This window comes from Urocampus carinirostris, chromosome 18 (genome assembly GCF_059441175.1).
Source record: "Urocampus carinirostris isolate Australia breed hairy pipefish chromosome 18, RoL_Ucar_1.0, whole genome shotgun sequence".
Lineage (NCBI taxonomy): Eukaryota > Metazoa > Chordata > Actinopteri > Syngnathiformes > Syngnathidae > Urocampus > Urocampus carinirostris.
Genome location: NC_142366.1, coordinates 15,594,719 through 15,617,982, shown reverse-complemented (window position 1 = coordinate 15,617,982; position 23,264 = coordinate 15,594,719). Strand labels below are relative to the sequence as shown.

Genomic DNA, 23,264 nt, shown 5'->3' with positions numbered 1-23,264 from the left:
TATTGGGACAGTGCTCACTGACTGAACCGAAGAAGGAGATCGAGCAGGGCATTACCGCTATCTACTTTTCAAAAATCTTAGAGACCGTCTGTTTTCTGATAGCATTATTTTGCAAAGGCCCGCCGCTTACTGAAAACAGATCTGAGACCCACTTTTGTGTCCCCGCCCAGCAGTTGAGAAACATTGCAGTTAACCCTTGTGAAATATTTTTCTGTAAAAGTGTCACAATTGAACTCCCAATTGGACTTTACAGTCGCTGCCATATATATCAGTAACATTTTGTTATTGGTTTTGACAGGATGCCAGCCCCAAAGCGAGGATCAGAGGAGCCATTTGACCCTCAAGCAAAATTGGGGAGGTTCGACGACAATGTTGAAGCGCTCCAGTCTGAAACCACACCAGAAGTCAACAACAGGTCTGAATTAGATGCCGTCGCGCCTCGGACAAAGAGGAAACTTAACGATGAAGACGCAACAGAAACTGAAGAGAACCCATCCAAGGCATTCCGACAAACATCCCCACTCACAACTACCCCAGGTTTTTCTGTCTCGGAAAACACAATCGCCTACTGTTGGAAAGCACCGTCAGACAATGATAACGCAGAGTGCGGTGAACGGAACACACCTAATGAGGTCAGCAAGGGACATTCGAGCCAAGTACCGCAAGTCAGCGAAGAGTTGGCATCGCTACCACAGCACAATTACGATGGCGTTTCAGACTCAATGATGGAAAAAAACACAAAGGAACCATTACGTTTTGAAAACACGTCTGCTGATATCAAAGTCTCATCTGAACAATGTGACAGAGAAGAATCAGAGGGCCAAAGTCTTACAGAGGGCAATCCTCTTGCATATTCCCTAACCGAATCTCAATCAGAGGCTCCTGTGTCCGCCAGAAGTCATTTAGTGGAAACATTAAATTCCTGCGATGAAGATGTACATCTTCCAAATTGTGTCTATGGACCAAATTGCAACCCAGATTGCAACATAAAATACAGAGGGACTAACTTAAGCGTGATAGCACAGAATTCAACACAAACCACAGACCAAACGCAACGTAGCCTGCCAGAAAGTGATGACTTCAGAAAACGTAATGAAGTACAAAATGAAGATCAGACACATACAAATGAGTCTGCCAATGAAACCATGTTTGAAAGTTGTAATCCTGAGAAAATAATTGAAGAAAGTTGTTTATGTGAGTCAAATAGGACACCGTATCCTCAGGCAACAGAAAGTAAGTCAGACCTAAAACAGCAGGGTCAGAGCCAAGAAAAGCAAATGGTTATGGACTATAACAGCAATTTACATAGTCCTCTTGAAAAAGTAACACGGTTTGATGGAAATCCACCAAGCGACATTGGAAATTCTTTATCGATACCGTCAACAAGAAGTCCAGCAACTCAAATGGAATCAAATCCAGATTGTGTCATCGAAACAAATGTTGCATCTACATGGCCAGACATAAAAACTTGCCAAGTTGAATATGAGTGTAGTGAAACTGTCGAAAGTCTGGCTGGATCCATTTCGAAGGTGGACAATGACGTGGCACAAGACGTCCTTGGAAAAAATGACAGAGAAGGGCATTTAATCCAGGAAATTCAAATGCCATCAACTGAAATAAACCAAGAAGTAATGACGTGTGATATAAACCCTGCAAGCCATATTACCGAAAATGTGTTTTTGACAAAGTCTCATAAAATTCCAGACAATCTGGACGATAATTTGATTTTGAAGGAAACTGCTGCTGGACTCTTTGAAAGTCATAATACAGACGGTCAAATTAAGTCTGGTAAAATACCAGAAAATGCAGATGATGGGAAAATAACAGATACAGGGCAGAAAGAAGTAACGTTGATTGAAGATATGTCACTCATGAAAAAAATTGTCTTCACACCTCAAGAGATTCCCATTAAAGGTCCTAATGCACAAATTGAAGCGCAAATCGAGTCTCCCGTTATAGAAAATCTGCCATTAAAGTTACATTGTATATCAGAAACTGGAGATTCTTTATCAAAAAATCATTTACCTTCCAAAAAAACTAAGGAGGTCCTAGTTGACCATTTTACTGCTCAGAATAACATTGATAAGTTTTGTGAAAATATTCAGAGCCAAACTGAAATAAATCAACATTCAACTGCGTCTGATTGGAAACCAGTAAGTTCTATTGAAAACAATGTATTTGCTAGTCCTTTACTTCACCAAGACACCAAAATCTGTCCCCCCAAAATCCCTGGCAACTGTGTAGAACATCAAACTTTCGATGAAAAAAATAATTCACAAGCGGACATAGATAAACAACTGGATGTTTCGTCACAGTTGCACATAAATGAATCAATGTCACGTGAGGTCCTCCCAGCCAGGGGTAAAATGGCGGGGCATCAGATGGAATCCGAAAACAAGGCAGAAGATGAAGCTGCAACGGATTCAAGTGAACACTCTCAAGGTCACATAGATGCCTCTCTTTCAGAAGAAACCCAGCCCAGACCAGAAGAAGTCTTTCCAGGAAGCCAAATTTTAGAGTCTGAGTTGGATTCTGACCAACGGGAATTTCAACTTGATAAAAAGACAACATCATTGGAGTCATGGAATCCTGCATTTTCAACGGTAACCAAACCCGCACTACATGGGGTTTTGAAAGACTGTCTCGATACAATGAGTCAAGTGGAGGATAAGCCACTCCAGTGTGATCAAAATCTTTCAAAAATGGAGTCCATTGGGAGTTTGGGACAAAATGTGACAAACGTAACAGAAACCCTACAACAAAGGGACCCGAGAGACTGCTTGAATGCAGAAAGTTGGGTGAAAGAGAAACGCACAGGATCTGAGACTGAAATCCACGCAAAACCCCCTGATCCAAAGCATGTTCCTGTGTCAAGTTCGATTATCGTCAACAAAACCTCTGAGGTGTTTCCTCCACACAACGACGCAACCTTTGAGCAAAACCAGACAAAAGAGCGTCGTCAATGTGTCATTGTCTCACGTCACCAAACAGATATGGAAGTATCTCCTAAAAGAGTTCATGCTGGCTCGCTTCAGGCCGAAATCAATAATGACACTAGAAGAAACCTTAATAATATGGATATAATGGGAAACCCTTCTATTTTGGAAATGGAAAGTAAGTGCTTGGAATATACAACAGCAACTATGATTGAAACGAACACGACTTTACCTGTTTCTGAAAATGCGAATGAAGCAAATCATAATGAAAATATACTTGGAATGAGTAAATACACCAAAAAAGAAGACACAATAAATACAGAATATAGTATGGAGGACTTGACAGTTTTAAATTCAGAAAAGATGCAAGATGCCATCGTTCAGGAAGACACAAGAGTAACTGACTCTACCACTAATGATGTACTGAAAAGTGTAACTTTAGGCAATTTCCAGACCAACAGAAGTGAAGAACATATCACTGTTTCAGGGAAACCTGGAGAAGCTTATGAGAAAACTAAGAAGGATGAGCATGCAAATAACCACGTATATGACTTGAAAAACACAAGACATTTTGACGCTGTGGCTACACCTCTGAGTCCGGTTGACCTCAAAATTCAAAGCGCTGCAGGCCTGGTGAATACTTCAGAGGAATCAGATAATCAAATTATCCAGGAAAAGCTGTATTCAGCTCTCATAGAAGAAACCCATGAAGAAGTGAAAGAAGGGATATCCGATGCAAATGGGAATCAAGTGGTAGTAACTGAAGACATGGATTTTGAAAATATTGTCCAGGAGAACCAGACATTACCATTAGAGGCTTCTCTAAGGCCACAAATCTCTGGTGGCCAAACTGCGGAAACTTCTCATCTGGTGGAGATACAACCTGAAACGGACCTGCTTTGTGAGAACTTGACAGAAAATTCAACTACTGATCACACAAAGATTCTTCAACATGTACCCTTGCTTGACGATTTACAAGCATCAGCATTAGTAGATTCATACCAAGCAGTAAGCGACAGAAAACAAGTTGTCACTGAACGTGCATTGGACATACTTGAAGTTCAAACAGGTCCATATTTTACAGGTAAGGGTTTATATGACATTTCTGACCAACCAACTGCTGGTCCTATTTCACCTACTTCTACCGAAGAGCAAAGTGGGACAGTCAGTCACTCACAATTTGAAAACGACATGATCATATATGAGCCTATTAGTAGCCCAGAAAGTGATAAAAACGCTGATGCTGCTTTGGTTTCAGAAAAGCAAAGTATGGTGCCGTTGTCAAGTATTCAAGATACTCAAGAGGCCTTGTCTTCTAATCAAACCATGGAAGCTAGTCATTTGATACTGAAAAATGAGGAAATGGCTGAAGAACATGCTGATGGCCAAATAGCAGTTGAAAGTTTCTCACTCCCACTGACAACTTTTTTGCCGAAGTGTAATACAGACAATAAAGTTGCAACATCTTTTAAGAGACAAGATTTGGTGTCTTCATGCAATATGTCAAACAGTCCAAATATAGACTGCTTTTCTTCTAATCATAACATGGAGGCTAGTCATTTGCAACTGGGAAATACCAAAACTGCTTTCGAAAAACTGTTAGAGGGCCACAGAGAAATTGAAATGGAGGAGGTACAGGAAACCACCACATTTCCAGAGGCTGTTAATTTAGACAAAGCACCAAGTACTCAACACCCAATGCAGAACTTACTTGCTAATGAAAGTCTGTTTGATGGTAGTTTGCAACTGAAAAACAAAAGTAACTCAAAAAATGCATTGCCGCAAGATGCATTATGTTTGCATTCCTGCATAAATAAATGCAGGAATGCTGCTGTGACTTTTGAGGAAGTACCAATTACTCAAGGCTTGAAGGACTTTTCTAACAATGAAAGCATAAAGATCTGTAATTTGCCCCTGGAGGAAACCATTACCACTGCAGACAACCAATGTGCAGTTGAAAAGGACAAACTTCAACTGATCACCGCTCTTAAGGAGACCAAAGGAGATGATTTGGAAATGCAATATGGTGGGTCTTCGGAGTCCATACAAAGCAATCAAAACCAAAAAGACGTGCTCACTAATGAAAGCGCACCTGCAAGCGATTTGCAAAAGGAAAATGATAAAACCTTTAACGAACTGACAAATCACAAGGCAGCAGTGGAAATGGAAATACATCATACCAACATGGTTCCAAACCGTAATCCAGATAGTAACAATGGTTGCTATGCTATTAAGGCTTTTAAGAACCAATGTTCCCTTTCTTTAGACGATGAACCTGGTGACGAAGGCATTGATAAAAATGTGTCTACAGATGAAAGCAGAGAAGATAGTTGTTTACGATTGAGAAATAGCATTATCTCAAAAGTAGACGCTATAGATAACCAAACTGGAGGTAATATTGAGAAAGTACAACAAACCACCACTATCCCGAAAAGAGATGAAAGTGATGACTGTGATTTACAAAAGACAGATTTGTTGTCGTTAAGGGAAGCACAAATCATTAAACATGTGGACATGCAAACCATTGGAATTTCAGCAGATTGTCATTTGGAAATGGAATGTAATGAAAATAGTGAATATCAGGGAGACGACCGAGCAGCAGCTGAAAGAGCAAGACGACATCCTGCCACAGTTCAAGACAGAAGTCCAAAAAGTAACGAAGATGGTGTTGCTTCTGTCACTTTGCAAAAGCAAGATTTGATTTATTCAGAGTGTGCACCTAATAAGCAAGAGATCGATCATTTGTCTCAGAGTAAAAGAGAAGAGTGCCTTCACTTGGATTTGAAATTCAACAATACAATCAAAGAATCAACAGATGTCCAAACACCAGTTGAAATGGAGCTAGAACAGGCAACCACGGTCCTGGAAAAAGATAAAGGTGTTGACTGTGATTTACAAAGTCCAGATTTGTTTTCCTTAAGGGAATCACAAAAAAATAAATACGTGCTAACAAGTGGAATTTTGGCGGATATTCATTTGCAAATGGAATGTGCTGAAAACAATGAAGATCAGAGAGAAAACCTAGCCGCAGTTGAAATAGCAGGGCATAAGACCACCATAGTTCAAGAAAGAAGTCCAAATAGTAACAAAAATGGCGATTCTTCTTTGACTTTAGAGACGCAAGATTTAATATCAGCAGAGTGTGCACATAATAAACAAGACATCGATCATTCGTCTCTTAGCGAAAGAGAAGACTCCAATCACTTGGAATTAAAATTTGAAAACACGACCAAAGAATCAACAGCAGTTGAAATTGAGCTAGAACAGGCGGCCACAGTCCTGGAAAAGGATAAAGGTGTTGACTGTGATTTACAAAATTCTGATTTGTTGTCCTCAAGGGAAGCAGAAATCAATAAAAATGTGGACATGCAAATGATTGGAATTTCGGCAGAAAGTAATTTGCAAATTTTATTTGCTAAAAACAATGACGATCATAGAGAGAACCAAGAAGCAGTGGAAAATGCAGGACAGAAGACCACCATAGTTCAAGAGAGAAGTCCAAATAGTAACAAAGATGGTGATGCTTCTGTAATTTTGCAGAAGCAAGATTTGATTTCTTCAAAGGTTGCACCTAATAAGCAAAAGATCGAGCATTTGTCTCCCAGCGAAGGAGAAGAGTCCAATCACTTGAAATTGAAATCTGAGAACACGGCTGAAGAATCAACAGATGTCCAAACAGCAGGTGAAATGGAGCTAGAACTGGTGACCAAAGTCCCGGAAAAAGATGGATATATTCATGGTGATTTAAAAACGCAGGAATTTTCATATGATGAGAAATTACGAAAATTTACCTCCAGTGAAATTGCGTCTGATTGTCCTATGCATACGCAGCATGATGAAATTATGGAGGATCAACAGAAAGATGGCCAAGCAGGAGTAGAAATTGTAGGACAACAAACTTCCATAGTTGAAGAGAAAAGTCAGAAGCAAAATTTAATATCTTCAGAGTGTGCACCAGGAGCGCCACAGATGGGGCATTTGTCTCCCAGCGTAAGAGAAAAGTCTCATTCGAAAGTGGAAGATGACAAATCCAGTCATGAAATGGCAGACATCCAAACAGTAGTCAAAATGGAGATGGAACAGACCACCACTAGTCCAGAAACAGATGGAGACAATTCCATTGATTTAAAAAAGCAAGATTTGTGGTCTTTTGAAGAAGTGAAAACTATTGAAGCAATCAAAGTTGCCATGCACTCAAGTGAAATTTTGTCAGATTCTCAGTTGTCTAAAAAAAATACTGAAGAACAAAAAGCTGGTCAAGTAGCAGTTGAAATGGTCGGACATCAGGCTTTCATAGTTCAAGAGAATAGTCAGAACCAACATGTGATGTCTTTAGAGTGTGCACCAGAAGTGCCACAGATGGGGCATGTGTCTCCTAGTGTAAGAGAAGAGTCTCATATTTTGCAACTGGATGATGAGAAAACCGGTGAAGAAAGGGGAGCTATCCAAACAGTAGTTGAAATGGAGACAGAACTGCCCACCACAGTTCCAGAAACAGATGAAGACAATTCCATTGATTTAAAAAGGCAAAATTTGTTGTCTTTAGAGGAAGTGCAAACTATTGAAGTAATCAAAGATGCCATGCACTCAAGTGATTTTCCATCAGATTCTCATTTGCAAATGCAGTATGATGAAATTACCGAAGAACAGCAGCAATGTGATCAAGCAGCAGTTGAAATGGTAGGACATCAGACTTCCATAATTCAAGTGAATAGTCAAAAGCAAGATTTCATGTCTTCAGAGTGTGCACCAGAAGCACCAGAGATGGGACATTCGTCTACTGGTGTAATAGAAGTGTCTCCTCATCTGCAACCGGGAGATGAGAAAACCAGTGAAGAAAAGGTGGATGTCCAAACAGTAGTTGATATGGAGATAGAAAAGACCACCACAATTCCAGAAGAAAATGGAGACAATTCCAGGGATTCAAAAAAGCAAGATTTAAACTGCAGCAAAATTCCATCGGATTCTCATTTGCAAATAAAATATGATGAAATTACTGAAGACCAACAGACAGATGGCCAAGCAGCTCTCGAAACGGTAGGACAGCAAATTGCCACTGTTGTAGAGAGGATTCCAGATAGTAACAAAGATGATGATCACTCTGTGGCTTTGAAGAAACAAGATTTGATGTCTTCGGAGTGTCCAACTAGCCAAAAGACAGAGCATTTGTTTCCTAGAGATCAAGACGAGTCTCCTCATTTGCCACTGGAAAACGAGAAAGAAGCTAAAGAATTAGAATGTGTCCAAACAACTATTGAAATAGAGGTAGAACAGATCGCAACAATTTCAGAGACTAGTACAAAGAGTCCTCAAATTGAAGCGATTTCTATTGATTTCAAAAGTCGAGACCTTACGTCTTTAGACATTGAGGCTGACTTGTACCCTGAAAGGGAGGAAATTGCTGATAATGAAGCGCTGGAGTGCCAAGCAATGCAAGATGTGAAAACTGTCTTGCAACTGGAAAAAGAAAAATCTGCTGAAGAAGAACTGACTGATGGAAAAGAAACAGTTGAAGTAATGGAGCAACAAAATACCACCAAAGTTCAATTGAAATGTCCAGCCAATTGTGCAGTAGGCAATGAAACGGAGATTTTGGCAGTTAAAGAAACGTGTGATTCTGCAGAATGTGTGGTTCTTGAAAAGGTAACGGGACACCTTCAAAATGACCTTCCAGTCACAGTACCTTTGGTCATTCCTGCAGTCGACATACTGGATATCACATCTGAGGAATATGTCATTCTTGAGCCAGTCCCAGAGGGCAAAGATATTGTCCCACAAGATGCTGTTGCCTCAGGTCTCTCCGAACCCTGCTTGGTGAGCCAGGTGGATACAAATTGTTTAATTGCGGCCACAGAAGAACCTCTGCAGATCCCCGAGATCAACGTTTCTGCAGTGATACCATCTGGAGAAAAAGTTGCGGTTTTACCTGAAACACCTTCAGAAAAACCTTCAGAGTTAACAACTCCAGAGGACCACTCTCAATCACCATCTGATATAGCAAAAACAGCTGAGTCTCAATTCCAAAGTGGGAATTTTGTGTCAGCAGAGGATAACCCGAGTGACTTGGCTGTCCAGGAATTTCAAATTCTGGAGGACATGGAAATTGGACAAGAAGTTGTAGTGGTTGAGGTTGGGAAAGAATTCGACAATGAGGTTATGGTGATCAACAATTCTAACACCCTAGCACCTATCAATTCATCTCCAATTCCTGACAACCGGATAGTTATTGAGAAACCCAAGAAGCAAGAAATGAACACCCAGGCAAGAACAAAGGCACGTTTGGCCGCTCTGGCAGAGCAAAAAGCTGCTGCCATGAAAAGGACTGCCAACAAGCAGCAGCTCAACCTCTTAGCCTTGTGTGAGGAAATTGCTGAGGACATAGCAACTGACAGCATGCTGTTGGAGAGGATCAAGAAAGAAAAAGAAATTTTAAAAATAGACGAGAATGTCAAGAAAGGAAATCTACCTGTGAGTGTACAAAAGGTGACCACAGTTGACGTTAAGCCTGCTGCTGAACCCGAAAGTGCCTTCGTTTTGGTGTCCCAGGCTGAAGAGCCTCCTGCGGTGCAGTCCCCTACTGCTGAATCCAAGCTGGCAGCTGAACCTCCAAAGAGGCGTTTCTTTGTCTCACAGGTTTCAGTGCCCCTAAAGGCCCATGAAAAGAAGAAGCTAACTCGATATCAAAAGCTAAGACAGGTTGAACTCCAAAGGGAAAAGATGTCATGGGCACGCATGAAAAAAATGAAGTCTGACCATGCAAATCAAATTTTCTCTCAAATGGACTGGCAGCCGTCAATGTTTACGCCTGCTCCATTTTTCCCTAATGCCACAACCTCTGAACCTGCACCCAAAACCCATTCCTCCCCGCCTCCAAATCCTACGGCTTGTAGCAAGCCTGAATCACCCAAGCCAGAAGCACCTGAGCCTGTAAAGAGTGACGGAGCTAATGCTGAAGCTCCAAAAGTTGATCTCCTCAAGACTGTACCAGAAGTCAAAACTGAACCCCCAAAAGCAGAAACCCCTCAGACTGAACCTGTTAAAACCGGAAGCACGCGAATAACAAGGCAAAGTAGTAAGGCTCAGACTTTGAAGCAGAACCCTCCCTCAAAGCCTGCCCCTAAAATTACACGGTCATCTACCAGGAGGACGTCCCTGCCAGCTGTCCCCCCACCAATGCCCAATGGATTTAAGGCAGAAAAACAACAACCTGTTGAGTACAAGCCATACAAACCACGCCCAAAATATTCCCCTGATGACTTTGAACTTGACGATGACCCATTACCAGCACCCCCAAAGAGGTCTTGTCCTCTACCTAAGCTTAACCAGAGTCAAATTCAGTCAAACCTTCCTGCGCAGGCAAAAGCCAAATTTCAGCAAGCTACCCAAGGAAAACCGAAACACTCAACTGGACTCATACCATTTCAGTCAAAGTCCACCATTTCAACCGTGGGTCACTCCAAAGTCAACTGTGCTCTCCCTGCACAAAGTCCCATCGCCACACCTGCCCAGTCAAAAGCTTCTGTCACGGTTGCCCCCACCAATTCAATTCCTTCTGATATTGTACCACAATCAAAATCAACCTCAGTCTTGACTCACCCGCATAATGAGAGGTCTGTTTTGCCCCAGCCGAAGACCGCTGGTGCATCCTCAGATCAAAGAGCCATTTTAAACACACCTCAGATAAAGCTCAGCAGTCCTCCAGTTGAGGATTTTCTAAGACCCGCTGAAAGCCTTGAGGTTCAGGCAACGGCAGATAACGAAAGCAAGGTAACATCTTTAGTTCATATTCGCAACGAAATAACTAGAATTAATGTCCAATCGTTTTTTTTTTTCCGTCACTATGTTTTCTAGAGTACAACAGCTTTGAGTTTATCAAGTCCACCTAAAAGTCCCCCTCCTCGCAATGACAGCTCTAATATCCCTGAGGTGCAGCAATGTGAAGGAAAACATGATGGTCTGTTCTTTTTAAATTTCCAGACCTCTTCTAAACGTTCCTGGTATACTGTACAACAATGATTGTTATTTTATCTCCACAGTAGCTGACCAGAGCCAACCTACCCCCAAGATGGTCCCTGTTGGGCATGCATCAGAAATTTCCTGTCAAGAGTAAGTCCCTCCTTTTTCTTCACAATGACTGCATTCTGTAGTCATGTTATTTTCTGCAGTGGTGTGACGAAGCAACATGATGGGGAGACCACCAAGGATTGTGACAAAGATGACAGCCATACGATCATTGTAAGTAAATTAAGGGAACACTTTATCTTCAAGTCATTATAGTCGGATCTGAGGATATGTTTTTGTGGTGAGCAGGATGCAGGACAGAAACATTTTGGAGCTGAAGCCTGCAGCGTTTGCGGTATGCTTTACTCTGCCACAAGCCCTGAGGACGAATCGCAACATTTGCTATTCCACAATCAGTTTATCAGTGCCGTCAAATACGTGGTAAGAAGTAGTTGTCATTCCAATGGCTGTTTTGTTTTGTACTCAAGTCACATTTATTTGTACAGCCCTTAATCACAAAGTCTCACATGGCTGCACAGACCACCATTACAACCTCCCCTGATCTGAAACCTACACGAGGGCAAGGAAAAACTCAAAAAAACCTAGGCAAGAGGAAAATTAAGAAACCTTGAGAGTGGGTCACACATGAGGTAATTCCCCCTTCCATGATGATCAGGCCACAATGGATGTTGCAAGGGCATTAAAAGACGATACATAGTCTACATGAAAATTATATATAAGTAATAACTAAAGTCATGCAAAAAGTCCCGTTGACAGCATCGGGAAGCTTCCTATCTCGAAATCTCAACCAGTGCAGCAGGTTCTAAATTATAGCATGCTTCAGGTCCAGTTGCCGATACTATGCCTCAGAACACACGCACCGTGCAACATCCAGACTTGTATTAGGTCAACATCACTCATAAGCTATAGAATATTAGTGTGTCTTAAGATCTGCAACCGAAGTGGAAGTGTTTAAATCTAGACTTATCGCATAGGGCAGAGCATTTCACTGCACTGGGCCCAGAGGGGAGAACGCTCTCGAGCCTACAGATTTCTTCTTGGATCTTGGAATCTTTAGTAGACCAACCTTTTCAGAGTAGATTCTCTGAACAGGAACATAGGGCACAATCAAATAGGAAAATAACCTTTAATTCCCATCTTAAACGAAGAAAGTAGCCTAGATGGTAGGGCGCCCGCTTTGAGACTGGGAGGTCGCTGGTTCGCGCCTCGGCCGAGTCATACCTAAGACTTATAACATTGGTAAAAAATGGCGGCGCCCTCTGTTGGCTGCGGCTGCATCGGCTCGCTACAACGGGTCAGGTGTATCGACATTTTCGTTCTGTGTACATTGTTGTTTTTTTACTGTGTTTTAATTGACAGGGCTGGAAAAAGGAGAGGATCTTGGGGGAATTTCCCGACGGCAAAATCATCCTGATTCTACCTGATGATCCCAAATACGCTCTCAAAAAGGTATTTAAAAGTATTTTTGGATATTAATACACGAAACCCTAAAAAGAAGTCAAATTTATGGCATTGGAACATACAGCATAATGATCCACGTTTCATTTTATAATAATGATATTAAGGAAATCAAGTTTATAAAATATTCTGAAAAAAATTCAATGCAGTAATCCCTGGGTGTTTGGCGTAGGTTGCATTCAAAAAGGGTCCTGTGATAGTCAAAACCTGCAAAGTAGAAACATTTATTTACTTATTTATTGTATACTCTATTATACATTGAAACCAAAGAACAAACCCAATTTACAGGCTCAAGCATTTGTTTAACAAATAAAAGTACTGCACCTCATAAACTTTTTTCACCAATAATTTTTCTCCTGTCAAATTATAATTTTAAAAATATTCTTGCTGTTGTTCACTATTGATTATGGACACAATCTACTTCAGATGATATTTTGTGGCCATCATGTGGAAGTTATTGAAAAACAAAAGTATGTTGTGAAAAGAACATTTTTAACAACAAATATAGAAGTAGAGTACTTTTTAAAACTTTTTTTTTTTTACAATAAACATATGTACTATTTCATCACAATTTACAAAATAATCTTGCAACTATATTGCACTAACTTGGGCGCTTTTTAGATAAAGCAATAAAAATCTCAATTTGGCCCAAAAAAGTGAGGTATCCACTTATGGTATTAGTATGATATGTATTACCATTATATATTTGCCATTTTTTGTTTGGCATTAAAAGTTAGTCAAAATTGAATTCTGAACCATCCACTTTACTTTAGAGGATATTTTATTGCTGTCATGTGGACTTGTACATGTGTAATGTAGGTTCCTAAAGTTGCTTTACATTTTCTTAGACCGCAACATTATTGATGCACAGGCAGAAAATTGGCGGAGCCTCTCTTTAGCCAATCAGAACGTAGAACACAATGCATGATGATATTCCGCAAAGTAGGAAAACCGCGAAAAGTAAACCGCAATACAGCGAGGATTTACTGTATAATGAGCCCTTGTTTTTCGCAGGGTTTACGTTCCCCCAAAGTGCCACGATAGTCAAAACCCGCAAAGTCAAACGTATATTTATTTATTAGATATCCATCAATCCATTATCTGCACTGTTTATCCTCATTAGGGTTGCGGGGTGCTGGATCGCATCCCAGCTATCTTCGGGCAATAGGCAGGGGACAGCCCAAACTGGTTGTCAGCCAGTCACAGGGCACACAGGGACAGACAACTCACTTGCTCATTCAGGGACAATTTGGACCGGCTAATTAAACTGAAATGCATGTTTTTGGAATGTTGGAGGAAACCTGAGTGCCCGGAGGAAACTCACGCAAGCACGGGAAAAACATGCAAACTCCACACAGGAAGGTTCTATCTCATGACCTTAGATCGGAGCCGCACACACAGTAACCACTGCGCTGCCGTGCTGATTATTAGATATCAGTAAGATATGATATATACTCGGATTCATGGGTTGAGCCAAATAATTTGTTAGGGGTAATCGCTCTGGCATTGGTGAGATGCAGGGGTGGCTTGTTACGAAGCCAGAGCAGTAGGCTTGAACTGCAGCCACGCTATTGCTTCCTCTCGCGACGCCGCCTTAGTCTCTTCCCTGACCCAATAACAATCCACTGAGCACCCAGTGGTGATCAGCATTTCTTCACTTTCTTCAGAGTCCAATTTAATTTACAATTTTCTTTTCAATGTCACGAGCCTATAACTACGAGGTGTCGCCGTGCTTTGCAGTTTGTTTTAGCGGCCACATTGACTTGCGGGGCCGCCCCGCTGTTAAACTGACAGCATAAACCAGCCTATCACAGTCATGCACACAAACAGTCAATGCCCACCTAACAAACACACACAAAGCCTTCCACAACCTGCACCAATGATGGCATTGGCTGTGAGCTCTTTGCTGTGGAACACAATGCAAAACATTGACATCAATGACAATAAAGCCCATTCAATTCAGAATCTGCAAAGAATCGAAACCGTGAAAAGTAAACCGCGATACAGCGAGGGATTACTGTATTTGACAAATTAGCCCTTTAACATGGAGAAAAAAACCATGATCAATCCTAATTTCAATATATAAGTGCTTATTGTCAAGTGTTGTTTCCCCAAAATGATGATTATTTGTCATTAAATTCTTCACCAAATCAAGTTTCCATCTACAAAGGCGCCAATGATGTCGTTTGTCGCCACACAGGTCGAAGAGATAAGAGAAATGGTGGACAATGACCTTGGCTTCCAGCAGGTAGGGAAAAAATGTCCCTCCTCAACCAAAACTTTCCTGTTCATCACCAACGACAAGAAAGTGGCGGGATGTCTTATTGCCGAGCACATTAATGAGGTGAGTCCCCCGCAACGATACTAATACTAGTAAATGAGTAAAAATGCAATAATTATTTGGGTCTTGCACCCTGTAAGTCTTGTGACACCCGAAGGATGCCAAAAAGAATGAAGTCCGTATAATATTCTTGTAAATGATTATATTTCAGACACTGATATGCATCACACAGCCTGCACATTTTGTGACAACATAATGAGGCCAAAAAGAATGAGGCCCATGGTAAAAATCTCAATAGATTGTGACACCAGGAAAAAGCCAAAACAAATATAGCCTTTAGTAATTCTAGTAAATGAATGCATATATGATGACTATAAGTCTTCATTTCTTGTGATATCAAAAAGAATGAAACCATAGTAATAGTGGAAAATGAGTCCATACATGATCACTATATGTATACCTGTCAACCTGTACGTTTTTGCCGTACAAATTACGTTTATTATGTATTTTAAGACATGTACGATGTACAAGAAAATCTGTACGGAAAAACGCAAATTTATCATTTATGGGTACCATCCGGTATACACCGACTATCACGAAACGGCAAATCAATCAGGTCAAACGAGGTCGCCGTGGTAGCCTATATCTCTATCGTGGTGTAGAGAACCGGCTTTTTCGGCTCAACTCAATAAAGAGAGCCGGCTCTCAAACGGCTCACTTGCTTTGATGCATTATATTACGAATTATGTTGTATAAATAAGTTAAGAAAAAAAGGAAGTATAAAAGGAAAAAATGACAAAAGACAGGTTTGTGGTTATCCCTTTAATCAGTATATTACCAACAATAATTGAATGCAGAAAATGAATTCATAATTTGAATAAGATAATTCTACTTAATTATATTTGCATGTATTTTTTCCTTCTACAGTGAACGTCCGAGCCACTTCATTTTTGAACTTTTTTTATAATAAACCTCATTCATGTCGAGCAACTCTCTCACAACAAAATGTTAATTAACAATATATATGATATAACAAAACACATGTACAATATAACATGTTAAACTACATTAATAAACACGTTTGAAAAAAAACATATGGTGTAAGATTATTTTGTAAGGGAAAATATGACAGTTTGTAAGGGCATGGAGCCCTGGAGGTTGACAGGTATGTATATGCGTCATGTACCACGCGTGTCCTGTGACATAGGGGTCTTATAAAACCAGGAAGAGGCCTAAAAGAACGAGGCCCGCACTAAGACCCTGCACGTTCTGTGCTCGGCACACCCAAGTCACACGACTATTGGATCCTCTACGCAGGGCTACAGAGTAATCAAGGACCCCGAACCCGAGGGCTCAGAAGGGGAGAAGTTGATGTTTGAGCGTCAGAGAGCTTGGTGCTGCTCCACCAAACCCGAACCGGCGCTGTGCGGGATCAGCCGCATCTGGGTGGTCAGCATGATGAGACGCCAGGCCATCGCCTCACGCTTGGTGGAGTGCCTCAGGTCAGTGCCGCCATGCACGCTTTCGGCCTATACACTGCCAGAACATGTACCGGGGTAATGACCGTAAATCCCGGACTACTAGCTACTACTTTTATGTTACATTTTATTGGGATTCCCAAATTGTAAAACATGAAAAATGTTAGAAAATAGTACATCGTTTTTTCATAAAATATCTATCTATCTATATAATCGGTATTTTCCAGTTATTATCTGAGATAATGCATTTTTAGGACAACTTGTTGTTAATTCGTCTAAGAGATTCAGAGTGTTTCAAGCAAAGTTTTGGCAGTTTACATGTTTTATGTTAGCTGGGGGTCACATAATGTAAAAAAAAAAACTCAAGGGGGTATGACTAATAGGTTTAGGAAAAAGAGCAGGAGGAAAAGAGAGAGATAAAAAGAGAGTGAGAACAAGGAAGACAGAGTAAAAGAGAGAATAGGTAAGAGAGAGAAAATTAAAAAAAAGTGAGAGAAATAGAGAGGGAAAGAGCTCAACAAAGAGAGAAATGGGGAAAAAAGAAAGAGAGTAAGAAAGTAAGAAGGAGAAAGATCAAAAGAACACGGGAAGAGAAAAAGACGGAGAAAGAGAGAGAAATGGTGAACATGAAAAAGAGATAGAGCACAATAGAGAGAAAAAGGGAGAAAAAGGGAGAGGCTAAGAGAAAGAAAGAGAAAACACTAAAGAGAGAAATGAAGTGAGGAAGAGAAAGATCAAAAGAAGATAAAAAAATAAACATAAGAGAGATAAATAGAGGAAGTGGGGAAAAAAGAAGAAAAGAGAAAAAAGAGAGAAATAGACGGACAGAGAAAATCAAAGGGAGTAAAAGAGAGAGGGAGAAAAAGAAAATGGAGAACAAACAAAAAGACAGAGACAAAACCTGAGTCTTACCTTTCAACAGAGACCAAAACTGTCCATATCCTCCAAATGGTTCAAGAACAGCATTCAATTTACCGTATTTTCACGACTATTAAGGCATACCCCCCAAAAATAGTTTTTTGTCCTATATTTTCCATACGGAAGGCGCACAGGACTATAAGGCGCTACAGTGGGAACATCAACAAAACAGTCAGATAGTTTTATCAAACCCCTTAACATTCCGAAGGGCTCGCAAAGAAGCAAATACGTGTCTCAGACACGTATGGACATGGTGTCTGTACGATGTCACTGATCACTCAAATGCATCATTCCACATATCATTAGGAAGGTTAAACTCTTAGGACTTAAGAAATGCCAAACATTTCTTAGTTTTTATTTCATTGTGCATATGACAACAACACTTTGTATTGAATTGAATTTAAAAATAGACTCATCACAGATACATCAAGATCAAACTGAAACAAGATACTGGGAAAGTAGCTCACCAAAGTCGTCTTGCAGCCATCACGTTCAATAATAATAGGCAACCATGGTCCTCTTACACATGTAAGTGTAGTAAATCCAACTTTGTAAAATATTTACACACTCCAAAACACGCAATAATGCTGATAAATAAAAGAAAAAAATCCGCCAAGAAGCATCTGCGTCGATGGACATTGTTAAGCGCTATAATTCCTGTTTACAAATACAGACTATTAAAAATGTTTTCTCCATGCCGTAGAGAAACCTTACGTGTGATTCACATCTTTTTTGGCCAATTGCAGGCTTTGATTTGCCCGCTTTAGCCTATGCTACCCTGTAAATGCTAAAAAGGACCCGCCTCCTTTACCTCCGAATAACTTTAGCCAAGAATGACGGATTCAATTGATGATTGACGCATTGGTTTGGAAATGAAACGCCAATGTATATATATATACCAGCAAACACCGCGGACTACTTCGCCTACGGGGGAAAATCGAGTCTGCGGCTGCTTGCCTTAGTTGCAGGACTTTGCGACTTAATATTGATCCATATATAAGGCGCACTGTATTATTAGGCGCACGGTTAGCTTTTGAAAAAAATAAAGGCTTTTAGATGGGACTTAATAGTCATGATAATATGGTACTTTGGGTATGACTGGGATTGGGGTTTTAGGCAAAATGTACAGGAACTTTAAGGCATTAAGGCGCAGGTGTCAAACTCACGGCCCGCGGGCCACATCTGGCCCGGCGTACAATTATATCCGGCCCGTGAAATAATTTTGTATACATCTACTATAATGGATGAAACGCTGATAACTTTCAAACTATACTCCGATATTAAAAACCACAATGACCGAGAAAATTATGTTAACTTACATTGCTGCTAAACCCGTGTGTCTTATTTGTGGAGCTTTTGTGGCCGTAATTAAGGAATTTAATGTAAAACGGCACTACAAGACAAAACTTCAGAGTAAGCTGAAAATCTTGAATCCAGAGAAAGGATACAGAAAGTGGAAGAGTTCAAGAAGAATATGAAGATGTTTTTCACCAAAGCAAATTCCCAAAGTGGATAGCACAAATTTTACTTACATTTCTTTTTTTTTTTTTCTTTTTTTTTTTTTTTTTCATATTTTCAATTTGACAGGAGATATTTTTATGGAGAGCAATAATATTTAATTCATTTAATGTTTAAGTTTGTTTATTCTGGAATAATATTCCTGACTGTTTTAAATTCATATTTTTTTTATTTTTTTTTAAGGTCAATTTTAGTGTATTCAATAAATATTTATCCTTTTCGGCCCGCGACCAAAGGTGTGGTTGGAGTTCTGGCCCTCTGTATAATTGAGTTTGACACCCCTGCGTTAAAGAGTGTCCAAGTCTCTGGGTGAGAGAGCAGGGGCTGAAAATTGGTGGAGGAGTAAAGTACCGAGCGCAGGTCAATAGTATCTATCCGATCCAAGTATTTGATAAGTATCGATAACATCGATATTTGAATCCCACCCCTAATATAAGGTGGGGTTTTTAGGCCATAAAGTCCACAAATTACGGTACATTTGAAGGTTTCAAAATTGGGTAAATTGACTGACTACATCACAGCAATAAAAGACTCTTAAAAGCCGGTTCTCCGATTTATGTTTTCCTCACAGGAACAACTTCATCTACGGTTCGTACCTGAGCAAAGACGAGATCGCCTTCTCGGACCCGACTCCGGACGGCAAGCTTTTCGCCACGCACTACTTTGGCACCTCGCAGTTTCTGGTGTACAACTTTGTTAGCGCTACTCAGTCACGACAGCCCAAAAGCGATACCGGATGACGGGACACTTCTTGCTTTCGATCTCAGGATACACTCATTTACGCGTTACCTAGGAAAACATTATTTTAAAGCGACATTAAGGGATTATTACACAGGAGTTATCGATGGCACGCTAAAAAGAAGGCAAATTTAAAGCAAGGATAATATATTTTTTGATTCGATCCTCAAATTATATCCGATATCATCTTGAGAAATAACTATAATTTTACCCCTCCCTCTGATGTTCTCATATGAATCTGAAAATGTCCTTTATATTTTATCTTTGTTGTAATATTAGGACTACTATGAAATGTTATTTGTTTTGTTTTTAAAACATGCACTGTTCTCTCCCAGAATATACAATTATTGTGAGAAAAACTACCCATATCATAATTTACATTAAAACAGTTTAATTGGGATATTGCTGAATCTACAGATATCCTAAAAACGACTGCAGACGCTCCCCTACTTACGAAAAACCATAGATACGAATATTTTTTTCGGGATGTCAGAAAATATCCGGACATTGCTGTAGGTTTTGTATTGCGTACACCTTTTTACAGGACAGTACTGTAGTGCTTCAGTCTGCCACTACGGAGGTGTGGCGCTGTGAGAGCTTTGATGCTAGGTCCTTAGCTTGGCCCTTACCTCTTGCCATTATCTTTGATTTTTGCATCTCGGAGATGGAATAAGAGCTTGCTCTGTCCACTCCACGCATCGGCCCGGTATTGCAGTACCTCCGGGAACGGTGCATTCGCAATGATCGCAGCAAGGCTTTAGGGCTAGGACCTTAGCTTGGCCTTTTGGCTGAGAGTAAGTGTCCCGGCTCCTAGGCTTTGTAGCGTATTATGAACTGACCGATAACGGATAATGAATAACGAAGATAGAACAATAACCCTTAAAAACCCCAAAACCCCCACCCATCATCCACCCTAAAGAAGAAATCTGCTTCCTCTTCCTAGTTTGTGTGTAAACATTCTATACTGTATCTCCACCGCACTAAGAATTTTGACATTTTTATTGTTTAATATTTCGCGCATCCACTCAATATGATTGGTGTAAAGTATAAAGAAGAGACGAGCCGTTTCTTTTGAAATGAAAGTGGAATAAGAAAGCTTGATGCGGTTGAGAAAATGGTCGAATTGCTTTTTTTCTGGCCACTTTCTACCATGGAGGAGGAAGTAGCCTAACTCTTGAAGCCCATCTTCCAAAAGTAAGTTAAACTTAACTTTATTTGTCTTTATAGAGCATATTGTTTCATGAAATGTTTGTTTTTTAGTACAAAACAATACAGGTTATTTATACAAGCCTTAAACATACTTATACAAAACTTAAACATCCAAAATATCGCACTGTAACAACTTGTGAAAAAATCCAACTTACAAATGATTGTCCGGTACCTATCTTGTTCGTAAGTAGAGCAGCGTCTGTATTGGGTTTCAAAATGTATAAGGAACCTGTTTTGGATCTACACAGGACTTTATCAAACTATCAATCTGGTAAAAGTTCCACTTAGAAGTAAGATCGGACCTTAAAAATCCAGTCCGACACGGGCCCGCGGGTATTAAAGCCCAAACCAACCCGAGCCTGACCTGTTAACTTGATTCGAAGGACCGATCCCGGAGAAAACCTGAATTTTCCCATTTTTTTGTGAGGACTCGGGAGGAGGTGGAGTGATTTGGGCTGACTACACCAACATTTCAGGCCGGGCTCGGGCCTCAAGATCTTACTTCTGCTTCCACTTTATGTTGCTAAGTAGATCTGGGAAATGCATTTTGGAAACCACAGTATATTTTTACCAGTATTACATTCAATTTAGCTGGATGATTCAAGTCTTGTTTTCTTTAAAGGGACAGTGTGTGTTTTTGAGCGCCTTCTAGTTGTAAAAAGAAAACTTTATTCATTGAAACAAAACACAAATACTATAGTAAGAAAAAATATATATTTTGATCCCAAATGGCTTTTTTTAACATTTTGGGTTGCCAACTCCCGCACCACTCCATATAACAACATTCAGTGGTCAAATAATCATATTAATAATAATACACACTGTCCCTTTAAAGTTACATTTTTGGGGGAAAGTACATGAATTTTTTGGTGTGTTTTCTCCCTGTGAGGCCCTCGAACTACCGAGTGGAAATTGAATCGTGCGCAGTTGTTTTTTTTTAAATATATCAGTCACTTTCATGGTGTTTCACGATTCATAGACGATCACCTATTTTATTTTTTACACAAGGTTTGTCACATTTCAAACTAATAACTTACCTTTGGACTCGTTGTTCCTGACACCTCACCCTTTCCTTATGTTTTTTTAATTTGTGTCATGTACTCTTGATTCTTAAAGCAACGGCATTTCACTTTGCTTTGACGCTGTGCCTGAATGTAATCAGCAGTGTCTTACTTTCTTTTCGTTTGTTTTAGTAGCGCATAGTATGATCCTCCTGAAATATAACAGTCATGTAGATAATCTTGTACTATAACATTTGTAATAAACTAAGTTGAAGGTCCCTCTCCACCCACTCTTTCCTATGGCTTCAGATGGATGAGATTTTTACTAAACGGTTGTGAATACGGTGCCGTACAAAAGTATTGACCACGTCCGAGATCCAGCGCCCCAATCTTAGGTCTCTTGCAGTCTCCCAGCAGATTTACAACAAGGATTGTTCTGTATTTGGCGCCATCCGTCTTCTCATCAAATCAAACCATCTTCCCTGCTGAAGAAAAGCAACCCAGAACATGATGCTGCCACCACCATGTTTGACAGTGGAGAGGGTGTTCTCAAGGTGATGTGCAGTGGTACTCTTACGCCAAACTTAACAATTGTTGGAATTAAATATCATAATGTAGCGTTTACCAAATTGTTCGAATTAGTTATCTGACTCCATTAACCAAACACAACCTACATACACCCAACATTTTATGCGCGCTCGTTTCTTGAGGGAAAAGATGAACAGGAAGCCGACATTTGCACACGGGGGCATACTTATTTTTTTAACAATTTAAGTAAGTGTACTCCATCGAAAACGGACAAATTAGTGACGTTGGAGTCTGTGTGAAGCCTTCTTCTGAAGTCCTTTAGCTTTCTCCTATTGGCCATCTTCTCCCCGCATAATGGCGTGCCGGCTCCTCCCATGGGCGTGCCAAGAAAGCCCCCTGGGCTTCACCAGCTTGTAGACGAGTCCCGACGTCATCAGGGCCTCTCTGCGTCAGCAGCATCTGGATGTGCTGATTATCTTATCAGCTGTACGTCCTGTTCCCGCCGTTCCTGTAAACAACATTTTCCACCATGGGTTCCCTGACCTCGCACCACAGCCCAGTCAGTGAATATCTTTTTCATTAAATGTAATTTGTATTCAATCGTATAAAATCCTTTAGAGTCCAATGTATAAAATCCTTCAATGTCTCCATTGCATTCAGCACAAAAGGTTTTATGTTGGTCTCATCTGACCAGAGCACCCTTCTCCTTGCCACTTGTGTAGAGTATGACTAATACTTGTCTTATACACAGATTGTCTAGCTGTGTATGCCTGCCGGTCATCCAATGCGATCATCCCGTAGCGTTGGCGTGCGAGGGATGGCACATGTACCTTTACGGAATTCACTTCCCACTCTGGACCGACCACCAAGCACTCAGCCCTCCAAGCCACGACGGGGTTCGGACACAAGCCACTGCGCCTGTACCGCTGGTCAGAGAGACTACAAGCTTACAACTTCACCACAGTGATTATGTCAACCTACCGAATAAGAGAGTGAGAGAGAACAGATTGTTAATAGATTTTTATATGGGGAGAGAATTGATCAAAGCCCTGCCGACAGAGAGCAAGCCATATAGAGTGAGAGTAAGATGCATCGTTTCAGAGGCACGAAGAAAATGCGGGAAGCAAATTCTTCTCAGCGAGATGTAGAGAGAACGCAGAACAGGTGTCCGGTCACA

At 40.5% G+C, this 23,264-nt stretch overlaps 1 protein-coding gene and 1 pseudogene across 1 annotated transcript; both read left to right on the top strand.

Annotated features, from left to right (window-relative positions):
• The first annotated feature begins 299 nt into the window (after positions 1–299).
• On the top strand, positions 300–19,942 carry LOC148348490 (uncharacterized). The gene is made up of 10 exons (XM_088322865.1): positions 300–897; positions 1,459–10,703; positions 10,788–10,890; positions 10,973–11,042; positions 11,102–11,171; positions 11,247–11,378; positions 12,318–12,407; positions 14,617–14,760; positions 16,015–16,199; positions 19,183–19,942. Exons 1-10 carry the CDS (start codon positions 300–302, stop codon positions 19,349–19,351), a joined length of 10,806 nt encoding a protein of 3,601 aa, XP_088178991.1. The 3' UTR covers positions 19,352–19,942.
• Positions 19,943–19,947: 5 nt separating this feature from the next.
• On the top strand, positions 19,948–20,089 carry LOC148348489 (U2 spliceosomal RNA; annotated as a pseudogene).
• The last annotated feature ends 3,175 nt before the right edge of the window (positions 20,090–23,264 follow it).